The sequence below is a fragment of the Dromiciops gliroides genome, chromosome X (genome assembly GCF_019393635.1).
Source record: "Dromiciops gliroides isolate mDroGli1 chromosome X, mDroGli1.pri, whole genome shotgun sequence".
NCBI classification, from domain to species: Eukaryota; Metazoa; Chordata; class Mammalia; order Microbiotheria; family Microbiotheriidae; genus Dromiciops; species Dromiciops gliroides.
The window spans coordinates 69,185,410-69,198,140 of NC_057867.1; the positions used below are offsets into that span (position 1 = coordinate 69,185,410).

The 12,731-nt window shown below is 43.4% G+C and overlaps 1 protein-coding gene across 1 annotated transcript in view; it reads left to right on the forward strand.

Annotated features, from left to right (window-relative positions):
• The first annotated feature begins 9,184 nt into the window (after window positions 1–9,184).
• The window catches only part of SH3BGRL (SH3 domain binding glutamate rich protein like), an 89,938-nt gene continuing 86,391 nt past the window's right edge, over window positions 9,185–12,731 (forward strand). The window contains exon 1 of the mRNA XM_043974223.1: window positions 9,185–9,409. Coding sequence (XP_043830158.1) covers window positions 9,365–9,409 — 45 coding nt within the window. The 5' untranslated portion in view covers window positions 9,185–9,364. The remainder of the gene's footprint in view (window positions 9,410–12,731) is intronic.

Here is a 12,731-nt window from a genome sequence, read left to right on the forward strand (position 1 = left end):
CCTTTCCAGTCTTCTTATACCTTATACCCCATCACATTCTCTGCGATTCAGTGCCAATGCCCTACTCCCACCCCCGTACTGTTTTCCCCACAATATACTCTATCTACTGATGCCTGAATTTTCACTGGCTCTCCCCCATGCCTGGAATTCTCTGCCTCCTCATCTTCCTATTCTAGCTTGCCTGGCTTCCTTCAAATTCTAGCTGGAATTCTACCTTCTACATGAAGCCTTTCCCAAGCCCCCTTAATGCTAGAGCCTTCCCTTTGTTGCTTATCTCCAATTTATTCTGTATTTAGCTTGAATTATATAGTTGTTTCCATATTGCCCGCTCCATTGGACTTTGAGATGAGGAACTGTCTTTTGCTTTTCTGTGAAACCCGAAGACTTAGCCTATCACATTATAGGTACTTCATAATTGTTTTCTGACTGATTGCAATTTGTTAGTTTGTTTGCCTTTTAGAGTTGTTTTCATTGATATGAAAGTCATTTTTTCTATTTCTGCTTTCTTTGCTCTTCATTGTTTTCTGCATGTCTTCTTTTTTTTGTGGGGCAATGAGGGTTAAGTGACTTGCCCACGGTCACATAGCTTGTAAGTGTCAAGTGTCTGAGGCTGGATTTGAACTCAGGTCCTCTTGAATCCAAGGCCAGTGCTTTATCCACTGCGCCACCTAGCCGCCCCCCGCATGTCTTCTAATATTCCTCTGAATTAACTTTCATGTTTGTTGTTTTATTGCAGTAGTAGTCCTTTTCTTTCATATGAAATAATTTGTTTAGCCATTTCCCAGTGAGCAACTACTTCATTCCCAATTTTCTGCTATCACAAAAAGGGTTGTTACCAATATTTTCTTGCTATCTTTCACCACCATGGGGGCTTCATGCCCAGTAGTAGGCTTGATGGGCATGACCTGTTCTCGATGGAATCCTGCTGGGTCTTAGGTATTATGGCTCCCCTTTCTTGATGTTTGCTAACCATTTCTTTAATAAAACATTCTAGAATTTTGTTGGGAATCATTGACCTATAGTTTTCAGACTCTACTCTCTTTCCTTTTTTTGAAAATCAGGCTCGCATTTGCCTTTCTCCAATCCTGTAGTATATCTCTTAGTCTCCAAGATTTTCTAAAAATGGAAGTTCAGAAGGAAACACAGACAACTAAGACAGCTTTGAAAAGAGCATGTTGAATGTTATGTGTATATAGAAATAAATGTTTATCTATATGTACATATTGTTATTGTTGTTGTTCAGTTGTGTCCTACTCTCTTCATGACACCATGGACCATAGCACACCATTATTTTCCATGGGGTTTTCTTGGCAACGATACTGGAGTGGTTTACCATTTTGCAAGCTGTGGAAAATAGAGGTTCACAATTTCACACATAGTCCTCTTTTTCTGTTCTTTTTCTGCATGAGGAAATATCACTTTTTTGGAGGGAGTGATGTTTGTTCAAGTTAGAATAAAAAGAAATAAATAAATCAGTGACAATGGTTTGGCAATCACATTTTTCAGTATCTTGCATTGTAGTTTCTCCAGGCTATGTAACTTGGACTTAGTTAAGGGCAGCTAGATGCTCTCTTACTATCTTATTTACTCATTTATCTCCTTTCTTATCTTGGTTTTCAACTCCATGTTAGCAATTTTTGTTCTGTCCTTTTGAGTTCAAAGATCATTCTCTTTGCCAGAGGATATAGAAATAAAATAAGAGTTGAGCACCTCTGTTTTCTATTTGTTGTCTGTTATCATTGTCTCATTGGCCCTGAGCAAAACAATTTTCTTTCTTTGATTCTCCTTTTTTCTCCAACAGAGCTTTTAAAAAAGAAGCTTTATTTATTTTTTTAAATCATAAAAGTATTTTAGTATTTCCAGTTACATGTAAAGATAGTTTTCAACATTTGTTTTTATAAGATTTCTAGTTTCAAATTTTTCTCCCTCCCTCCCTTCCCTCCCCCCTCCCCAAGACAGCAAGTAATCTGATATAGGTTATATATGTACAATCACATTAAACATATTTCTACATTAGTCACGTTATGAGAGAAGAATCAGAACAAAAGGGGAAAAACTCAAAAAACAAAAACAAAAGCAGAAACAGTATGGTTTAATCTGCATTCAGAATCCACAGTTCTTATTTTGGATGTGGAGAACATTTTCCATCATGAGTTCTTTGGAATTGTCTTAGATCATTGTGTTGCTGAGAAGAGCTAAGTCTATCATAGTTGATCATCACACAATATTGCATTGTGTACAATGTTCTACTGGTTCTGCTTACTTCACTCAGCATCAGTCCACTTAAGTCTTTCCAGGTTTTTTTGAAATCTGCCTGCTCATCATTTCTTACAGCAAAATAGTATTCCAGTTACGTTCATATACCACAACTTGTTCAACCATTCCCTAAATGAAGGCCATTCCCTTGATTTCCAATTCTTTGCCACCACAAAGAGAGCTGCTATAAATATTTTTATACATGTGGGTCCCTTTCCCTTTTGCATGATCTCTTTGGGATACAGACCTAGTAGTGGTAATAATGCACCATCCCATATCCCTTTGGGCATAGTTCCAAATTGCTTTCTAGAATGGTTGGGTCAGTTCACAACTCTACCAACAATGCATTAGTGCTCCAATAAAAAAAGAAACTTTAAAAACTCCTTAGCATTCTTTACTAACCTCAGCTTATTTTGAGCTTCAACTCTCCTGATACTATTATTACATGTCCATACCATGCTTTTGTATTCATTCATTATTTTCCCTTGTTTCCATCTTCTGTATTCATCTTTCTTTGTATGGGTATTGATGTCTTTTAAAAATCTAAGCTGGTTCATGAGTTCCCTATGTATCCATATCAGCCCCTTTAGACAGCTTTCCCTTTTCTTCCTTCTATTGATTGTTTTCCTTTGTGTCTTCAGAATTTCATTCTTGAGATCTGCCCATCCCTCCTAGGTTAATTTCACCAGTAGAATGTTAGTCCATAAAAAAATCCTACTAATCCTTTCTCTGAATCCTTCCAAATTTGCTCTTCCAAAACCTAGGATGTATGTCAGACTCTTCTCAGTTTTCTTTTCCTCTTTATCACAAACTTTAAGACAGAGTGGTAACTTTCCCTCAGCTTCTCTTTACTGATGAGAATAAGATCCAGAATAGAATTGTCCATTTTGGGTTCTTTTACCTCTTGACACATGAATGATCAGTAAAGTAAGCCATGAAGTTCCTTGTTGCTCTGCCTCTGGCTGAGGGGGAACTCTAGACCAGACATGTCCAACACACAGCCCACAGGCCACTATGGAGTATGGCAGAATCAGATTCAAATGTCACTTGGAAATATTTAGCAAGATAAATAAAAACACAATAGAACATAGTGTTAATATGTGATTTTCTAAGTCAGTCAGGTCAATGTATTTGAGTTTGATACCACTTCTCTAGCCCAAAGCTTCTTAAACTGTGGGTCATGACCACATATAGGATTGAATAACTGAATATGGGGGGGGTCAGGAAAAATTTTGCAACAGTAAAAGGTTATGTATAACTATTTTATATATCTATATACCTGAGGTTGGGTAAAAATTTCCTGGGCGAAAAGGGGTCACGAGTGGAAAAAATTTAAGAAGCCCCTGCTCTATTGATCGTCCAGGTAAGTGAAGTCATCCATCTTCCATTACTGTTGGATCCCATTTACGCCGGAGAGGGTCTTCTACAAGTAGTGATGGCATAGCTCTTGAATAGAGGGAGCAAACCTTAGACAGAGAGGCCAAGCTGTATTCACTAGCAGTCTGTGATTAGTTGCTTGCCTTATATTCGCTTACAGAAGCTGTTATTTGAGGGACCTTGGGAGCTATTACTTCCAAGGAAAATCGATTTCTTGGCTAGTTAATTGTTTGGGTTGATGCTTCATAGTTTCTATGAGCCAGAAATTGTCATATTACATGGTGTCACTTCTGCAATATATTTCACCACTGGGAGTTTGCTTTTTGAGAGATAACATGCACATGCTTTTGCTGTTTTAAGTAAGTAGAAACTGTTTCTAATTTCTTCAGTATTCTGCTCAGTGATAGGATGGGGCCAATAGACCTACCAGCTCATTTATTTTGTATGCCTTCATACCTTCTGTGTATACTTCGTAACTCTCTCCCTCTACCCTTCCCACTCCCTCCAACTATGTAACTAGCTTTGGCTCCTGTCAAAGATCCTATTCTATCTTTGACTTGGTTTTCTGAGTTTTTCCTTTCCATTCTAGAGTTCTCCCTGTTTTTCCACTAATATTTCCAGCAGTTTCCTCCCATCCTAGATGCTACATCACCTTACACAACATTCTCTTGTTTCCTCAAAAGTCCAACTTCTCTACCTCATTTTGACACCCTTTGGTCTCAGCTCAACAGTCCAGCACTGAGAGATGCTTAGGGGGATCCAAGAGAAACACAGTTCTAGCCCTTAAGGAGCTTATAGGAGTTGGAGAGAGGTGTGTAGCCAAGAAGCAATTAGAGAAAGGATGATAATCAAAAATAAAGAAATACTTATGGGGCACATCCTAGGCACGAGGCAATGACTGTTAGATATACAAAAAAAAAACTTAAAGTCTACTGGGAAGATAAGGCATGTATACATAAGGAGTTAACTAAGAGCACAATTTACAAAAGAGGAGTGATACAAACAGTAAATGCTATGGGAGTGGGGATGGGGGTCAGAGGAACTAGAGTGGCTTGGGGTGACCAGAAGGAGGTAGAACTGGAGCTGAGCCTTCAAGAGATGGGCAGCGATTAGAGAGGTAGAGAGAAGGGGAACGGGCATGGGAGGGAGGCAGGGGAAGAATGTGAAGAAAAGTGTGGAGGGGAGAATGAACCTGGTATTTTAGATGGACAATGTGATTCTGCACACCCCTTTTCTTTTTTTCTCTTGCCTTGACCTTTGCTAGTTATTCCATTGTTTTGAGTAGAGTGGGGAAAACGATCCACCTTTTTCCATCCATAGTACTGGAGGTGCCTCTCTCTCCCCTTGTTGGATAGTAATGGGACAGTAAGGTGGATAGGTAGGGCTAGGTGAGTTTATGGAAGGCCTTGATAACTTTGCAGAGGAGTTTAGACTTGTGATCAGTAGGGAACATTGCAGGTTTCTTGATGTTTCATAGTTATATAATATGTGTAGGAGAGATGGGAATTGTGGGAAGCAGTCAGGAAGCTCCTGAAACAATTCAGAGGCAGCCGTGGAGAGTCCTTGGTGCTGGTCTCAGCTCTGTGTGACCCTGGTCTGGCCATTTGCTATTGGTGAACCTCTGTGTTCTCATCTTGAGGATGGTAAAATAACCATTTTTTACAACCACGAGGTTGTTGTGACAATCAAATGAGCTAATGCACAGGAAAGTGCTTCCTAGACAATAAAGCACCATAGTGACTGTATGTAAGGCTATTTTATTGCTCATAATCATCAGGGATCGAGGTGAGGAATAGCGAGGACGGGGTGGTAGGAAAGGGAATGAAAAACAATGAGAACATCTGAGGGAGGTTTTACCTGGGAGAATCAATGACTAGGTGACTGATTGGCTATTTCAATACTGTCCTTCAAGGATCTGTCCTATGATTCTATCCATGTGCATGCTCACTCTCCTGGGGGCAGTTTGATCCCTTTATGAATTGGCAGTCATGGCAGTAAGTTGCTATACCTGAAGAACTCATCACCCCACACTCAACCTGTGAAAAAGCCTCTCTGAACTTCCCTAGGTTAGTCCTTGCAACAGACAGTTCATCACAATGTCTGTACTTGAAGCTTTTCCAGCCATTCCAGGACTTGTAGGATGCCCATCCCATCCCATCTTCTCCAGTAGATTGCCCTCTCTACCAGGTCTACTTTCTCACTTCAGTCTCTCCCGTCTACTAGCTCTTTCCTTGTTGCCTATAGCTTCATCCATGTCTCCTCTATTGTCAAAACACCCTCACTTGATCTGTCCATATCTGCTAGATATTATCATATATCTCTCTTCCCTTTTGTAGCTAAATTCCACGAGAAGGCTGTCTACAACCAATGCCTCCGTTTTCCTTCCTTTTATTCTCCTTTAAATTCTCTGCAGTTTGGTTTCCAGCTTCATCATTCAACTGAAACTACTCTCTCCAAACTTACCCATGATCTCTTTCTTTCTTTTCTTTTCTTTTGGTGAGGCAATTGGGGTTAAGTGACTTGCCCAGGGTCACACAGCTAGTGTTAAGTGTCTGAGGCCGGATTTGAACTCAGGTCCTCCTGAATCCTGGGCTGGTGCTCTATCCACTGTGCCACCTAGCTGCCCCCTATGATCTCTTAATTGCTACATCTAATGGCCTTTTCTCACTTCTCATCCTTCTTGACCTTGCTGAAGCCTGATACTATTGATCACGTTCTATTACCGATACCCTTCTCTCTAGGTTTTTGTGACACTGCTGTCTCCTAATTGTCTCCTTTGCTGGATCTTCATCCAAGTCATGGCCACCAACTTCCAGGTTTCCCTCAAAGCTTTGTCTCGGGCCCCATTCTCTGTGCCCTCTATACAATCACACTTAGTGATCTCAACAACTCCCATGGATTCAATGATCATCTCTATGCAGATGATTCTCAGATCTATTTGTTCAGCTCTAGCCTCTCTCCTGACCTTCACACACCTCACAACTCACATCTTTAACTGCCTATCGGACATCTCTAATTTGATGTCTAGAAGACATCTGAAACTAAACATATCCAAAACTGAACTCATTATCTTCCCCTCCCTCAACTCTTTTTTCCCCAAATTTTCATATTACTGTTGAGACCATCTTCCCAGTAGCCCACACTCCCAATCTAGGTGTTATCTTGGAATTACTCTCACCAGCCCCACCCCATCTATCTGCTTCCATATCCTGTTGATTCTACTTTTGCAATATTTCTTGTATACACCATTTCCTTTCCTCTAACACTGCCACCATCTTGGTATAGGCCCCTATCACCTCATGCTTGGAATATTGCAATAGCCTGCTGGTTGATATCCCTGCCCCCAGTCCATCCTCTGCTCAGCCATCAAAGCGATCCTCCTCAAGTACAGGTCTGACCATGTCCCTCTCCTCTCCAGTGGTTACCTGTTACCTCTAAGTTAAAATAAAAAATCTTATTTGGCTTTTAAAGCCCTTCATAACCTGGCCCCATCCTACTCTTCTAGTCTTCTTGCACTATTCTCCTCCAAGTACTTTGCTGTCCAGTGACACTGGCCTATTTGCTCTTCCTTGCATATAACATTCCATCTCCCAACTCTTTCCCATCACAGTGGCTGGAATTTATACATTTGGAATTCTCTTCCATTCTAATCTCCACCTCCTAGCCTGTCTGAAATCTCAAGTTCTACCTTCTGCAAGAACCTTTCCTGGTTTCTCTTTTGTTTAAATTTAATTTTATTATTTTCTAGTTACATATTACATATAAGGATAGTTTTCAACAGTTGTTCACACTGGATTTTTAGTTCCAAATTTTTCTTTTCTCTCCCCCCTTCCCTCCCTCCTCCCCAAGACGGAAAGCAGTCTGATATAGGGTATATATGTACAGTCATATCAAACATATTTCTACATTAATCATCTTGTGAAAGAACAATCAGAGTACAAAGGAAAAACCTCAAACAAACAAAAAAAAATCCAGTCCTGGTTTCTCTTAATGCTGGTTTCTTCCCACTGAGATTACCTCCAATTTACTCTGTATATATCTTGTAATATACATTGTTTTCATGTTGTCTCTCCCTCCCCCCATTAGAGCATGAGCCTCTTCAGGGTAGGGATTTTGTTTGTTTTGCCATTTTGTTTTTTGTGGGGCTATGGGGGTTAAGTGACTTGCCCAGGGTCACACAGCTAAGTAAGTGTCAAGTATCTGAGGCCGGTTTGAACTCAGGTACTCCTGAATCCAGGGCCAGTGTTTTATCCACTGCACCACTTCACTGCCCCCGTGTTTTGCCATTCTTTACATCTTTTAGGGCTCAGTACAGTACTTGACACAGAGTAAGAATTAAATGAATTCTCTTGACTTGATTTGACTTGTGGTGGCAAAGAAATGGAGACTAAGAGGAATGCCCATCAATTAGAGAATAGCTGAACAAATGTTGGTATACTAATGCTTTTTTTTTTAATTAAAAAAAATTTTTTTAAAATTTTTTGCTGGGCAATGGGGGTCAAGTGACTTGCCCAGGGTCACACAGCTAGTGTCAAGTGTCTGAGGCTGGATTTGAACTCGGGTACTCCTGAATCCAGGGCCAGTGCTTTATCCACTGTGGCACCTAGCTGCCCCGGTATATTAATGTTAATGGAATATTATTGTGTCATAGGAAATATAGATAATTTCTGAGCAACCTGGGAAGATTTGTTTGAACTGATGCAGAGTGAAATGAGCAGAACCAAGACAAAAATTTCTACTATAACAAAAATGTTCAAACAAACAAAGAACATCGAGAGACTTAAGAACTTTGATCGAGACAGGGACCAGAATGATTCCAGGGGCCAATGAGGAAGCAAGCCACCGAGCTGAAGACCGAGATGTGATGGACTCAAGATGCAAAAAAGAGACTAACATTTTTGGACATGGTCAATATGAGAATTTGTTTTCATTGCATTGCATTTACTTGACTGTGTATTTCTTACAAAAGTTTTGCTTTGTTTGGTCCTCCAGTGGGGCACTGGACTCTGCCCAAGGCTTCGGCCCAGGTGGTGGGATTCAAACCCAGCAGGGCTCGGGCCTCGAGCGGTTCTTTTAAGCAGCCTGTGATCCCTTTGAAGACTGGACTCGGGGACAGTCCTTTTTGGTATCTTCTGGGGAGGAGGAGGTAGTACTTTAGGGATCAGTACCGACTCGTGGGGTTTCCTCTCCCTGGAGAACTCAGACCATTCCTGCAGCTCTCGCGCTGTTCTCCGAGATCCCCGAGGTCCCTCTGGTGTGTGTGGGTGTGTGTGTGTGTGTGTGTGTGTGTGTGTGTGTGTGTGTGTGTGTGTGTGTGTGTGTGTGTGTGTGTGTGTGTGTGTGTGTGTGTGTGTGTGTGTGTGTGTGTGTGTGTGTGTGTGTGTGTGTGTGTGTGTGTGTGTGTGTGTGTGTTTCCCCAAGCAATTTAGAAAATATGCAAACGTGCCTGCGCCTTCCTGGCCCGGGACTGCTGCGCGGGCGGGGCCAGCCGGAGGGGCGGGGCGGGGCGGGGTCGTCGTCGGCCCCGCCCCTGCCCTCCCCTCGGGGCTGAGCCGGCGCGCACGGGGCCCTCTGCTCCGTCCCAGCAGTGCCTGCAGCCCTGCTCCTCCTCCTCCCTCTCCTCCTACTTCTACTCCTCCTCCTCCTCCTCCCTGCCACCGTCGCCGCCGCCCCAGGACTCAGCCGAGCCTCCCCTGAAGCCGCCGCCGTTCCCGCCGCCGCCGCTCTCAGGATGGTGATCCGCGTGTACATCGCGTCCTCCTCCGGCTCCACCGCGGTAAGCGGGGGCCCGGCCGAGGGCTCGCTCGCTCGCCGGCCCCGTCCGCTGGCCCAAGTTGCCCGGCACCCCCGCTCTCCGCCCCCCGCCCCTTTGCCCTGCTCGCTCGCATCCCCCGGGGCTCGCCTGGGTACCACGGTTCATTTGGGCAGGGAAAGCAGCGCAAAAGTTAACTGCTCTCAGTGAGCACATGGGCACACAGGGTTTAGGCTGAGGGGACATTCGAGAGGGGGAAACTGAGGCACCTCGTGATTGGAGGGGGGCTTCTTCCCTCTAGGCCTCCCGAGATATCCGGGATTCATGGAGGGAGGGTGGCACATCTGGGATGAATGCGGAGGAGAGGGAAGCTTCACTTGGGGAGGCCTGACAGGACCAGCTAGAATGGGGAGGTGGGCTGGACAAATGAAATGATGCCAAGTTGGAGCTCTTGAAGGGGCTGAGGGCCCCAGCTTTGTCCCGCTGCTGTTTTGCCTCCCTTTGTCGCTCTTTTTCTTTCCATAGGTTCCAATTCCTATCACGCCCAAGCACGGAGCACTGCCAAAGAAAAGGATAAGTGGCATATTCTTTCTATAGGGGCGTGAAGAAGAGACTGCCTTTACTGCTCTTTCATTGTATTTTCTGAAAACCACTTTTAAGTAGCCGGGGCGATAGATTCGAGGAGATTCGATAACCTGGGTGGAGTCTGGCTGAGTGTGTGTTTGTGATAAATGGGAGAGTGCCTCCCTCCCTCTTCCTCCGATCCAACAGTAGGGAGAGCAGATGTTGGGGGAAGTCGGTAGGGCCCTTGGGAATAGGGTCTCCTTTTCTCAGGCTTTTAGAGCCGCAGCCAAAGGGCTTGGGGGTGGGCCCAGAGGTTATGTGAAATCCTAGGACTCTATTTGGATCTCTTAAAATGTGCTGGAGGGCAGGGGACTTGTTTATGGCCAGGATAAGCATCTCTGCATGAACTAACTGTGTGCCTAAGAATCACATTCAGAGGGGCTGGGTTTTTTTTTTTTTTGCCTTTGGATTCCCAGCACCTAACGCCGTGCTTGACACACTAGAGGTACTTAAACTGTTGTGGCTAAGTGAGAAAACATTTAACCTGGTCTGTTTTGTGCCTTAGGAGAATAGGATCAGAGATAAGAGAATGGGAAGAGACCTAGGACGGCATGTAGTCCAGCCTCCTTAGTTTACACATCATGAAAATGAGGCCAGGAGAGGTGAGGTGACTAGTCCAAAGTCATTCAGGTAAATGGCGCTGTTTCCAAATCCAAAGCTCCTACTACTGTTCTGCGCTTCTTCCTCAGCCACAGCAGGACCTCCAAATAAAGTTGTAGGCCACAATAGCTTTGGGGTCATTTTCTTTTCCTGAATGTTTGATATTTATATTTTGATAGCGTCAGGGGAGAGGGTAGAATCTGATAGAGTTGGGCTGCTAGGTGTTGCAGCAGTGAGAGAGCCAGGCCTGGAGTCAGGAAGACCTGAGTTCAAATCTAGCCCCAGACACTTACTAGCCATGTGTGCCTGGGCAAGTCACTTTACCCTGTTTGCCTCAGTTTCCTCGTCTGTAAAAGGAGCTGGAGAAGGAAATAGCAAACCCCTCCAGTATCTTTGCCAAGAAAACTCCAAGGGAAGAGTCAGACAAGACTCAAAAAAACGACTGAATCTGATATAGTACAGCTTCCAAAACCTATATAGTTCCTCGCTGTAAACACTTGGTTAACCTAAGCCAAGACAGTGGGCAGACACAGTGAGACTGCCAGTTGACTTTGCTTTTTGCTTTGAGGGAGGAAGCACTCTGGTCATTGCCACATTTCCTCCCACTCCCCACCCCAACACACATAGACAAATAGGCTCAAGGTGAGGAACTGCTTTTCAGCTGGTCCTAGTCTGAGTAAGAATGACTGTACCCCAATCCCATTAGGCCTCAAATTGGAAAATAATCTTTTCAAATTAATTAAGTTCCTTACAGATGGTTATTACAATACAGCTTCTGCTTGCTTCGTTTTCTGTTGTCAGATATTAAAAAAAAAACAACCCAACCCTTCCTACTCCCTTGGTTATTAACTCTGGAGACTTAAACAAAGAGCTCTCTTCACATCTTTTTTCTCTTTGGCACCAGGAGTTTGTATTCTCTGAACTGCAGCTCCTCATCTGATTTCCATTTTGTTCCAATAGCTGTTTTTCCCATCCTCCAATAATCAATGGCCACACCCACTCTTATCGCATGCAGCCTCTGCTGCCGATGAGAACCTCACATTAGTCATTGAGGCTTTCTGGAGTCCTGCATGAAATAAATGGTTTGAGCGACTCAGGCAATTTAGGATAGATCTTCAAGTGCTAAAGAAATGAAGGTTTTTATAATGAGACCCATGTTATGGTTGCGTTTTTTTAATGTTGAGGTATTAGTTGTAATGAAAGTAAATACTGTACAGGTGAACCTTGCTTTAAAAGAACCTGCCATAGGAGAATAAGAATTCACAGAACATCAATTGGTTCATTTTAATTCAATTTAATAAACATTTATTAAGCTCCTACTACCTCTGGCCTGGTTAAGTGCTGGGGATACAAAAAGAGGCCAAAGATCATTCTTGCCCTCAAGGAGTTTACAATCTAATGGGGGAGTCAACATGTAAACAAAATACATAGGAAGCAAGCTATATATTATGGAATTAATAGAAAATACTTAACAGAGGGAAAGCACTGGAATTAAGAGGGGTTAGAGAAGGCTTCCTAGAGAAGATGGGATTTTAGTTGGGATTTAAAGGATTCCAGGGAGGTCAGTAGTGGGAGCAGAGGAGAGAAAGCATTTCAGGCAGGGGGGACAGCCAGAGAAAAAAAATACTGGGAGCTGATAGATGTCTTGTTGGAACAACCAGGAGGCCAGAGTCACTGGGTCTCTGGGTGGAGGGTGGGAGTAAGGTGTAAGAAGCCCAGAAAGGTAGGAGGGGCTAGGTTAGAAAGGGCTTTGAATGCCAAAAAGAATTTTGCATTTGTTCCTGGAGGCAATAGGGAACCACGGGATAAGGGTGTGTGTGTGTGTGTGGGGGGGAGGAGTAGGGCTGACTTGGTTAGATTACAAAAGGATTCCTCAGTTTACAATAGGATTTGTCCAGGGGGCCTTTAAATACACCCCCTCCTGTTGTATTTAAAATAGGATTTGATTTATAAGCACTTCTCTTGGGTTCAGCTTTGCCGCAGCATGCCTGTTCCATGAAGTGAGGCCTAGCTGTGGGGCCCAAAGCTGGAACTATTTGAAGTTTGTTTCATAAACAACCTTGCTCTAGTGCTTTGAGATTTCCTCACTGTAACCCTGTGGGGTAGGTAGTGGTAGGATGAT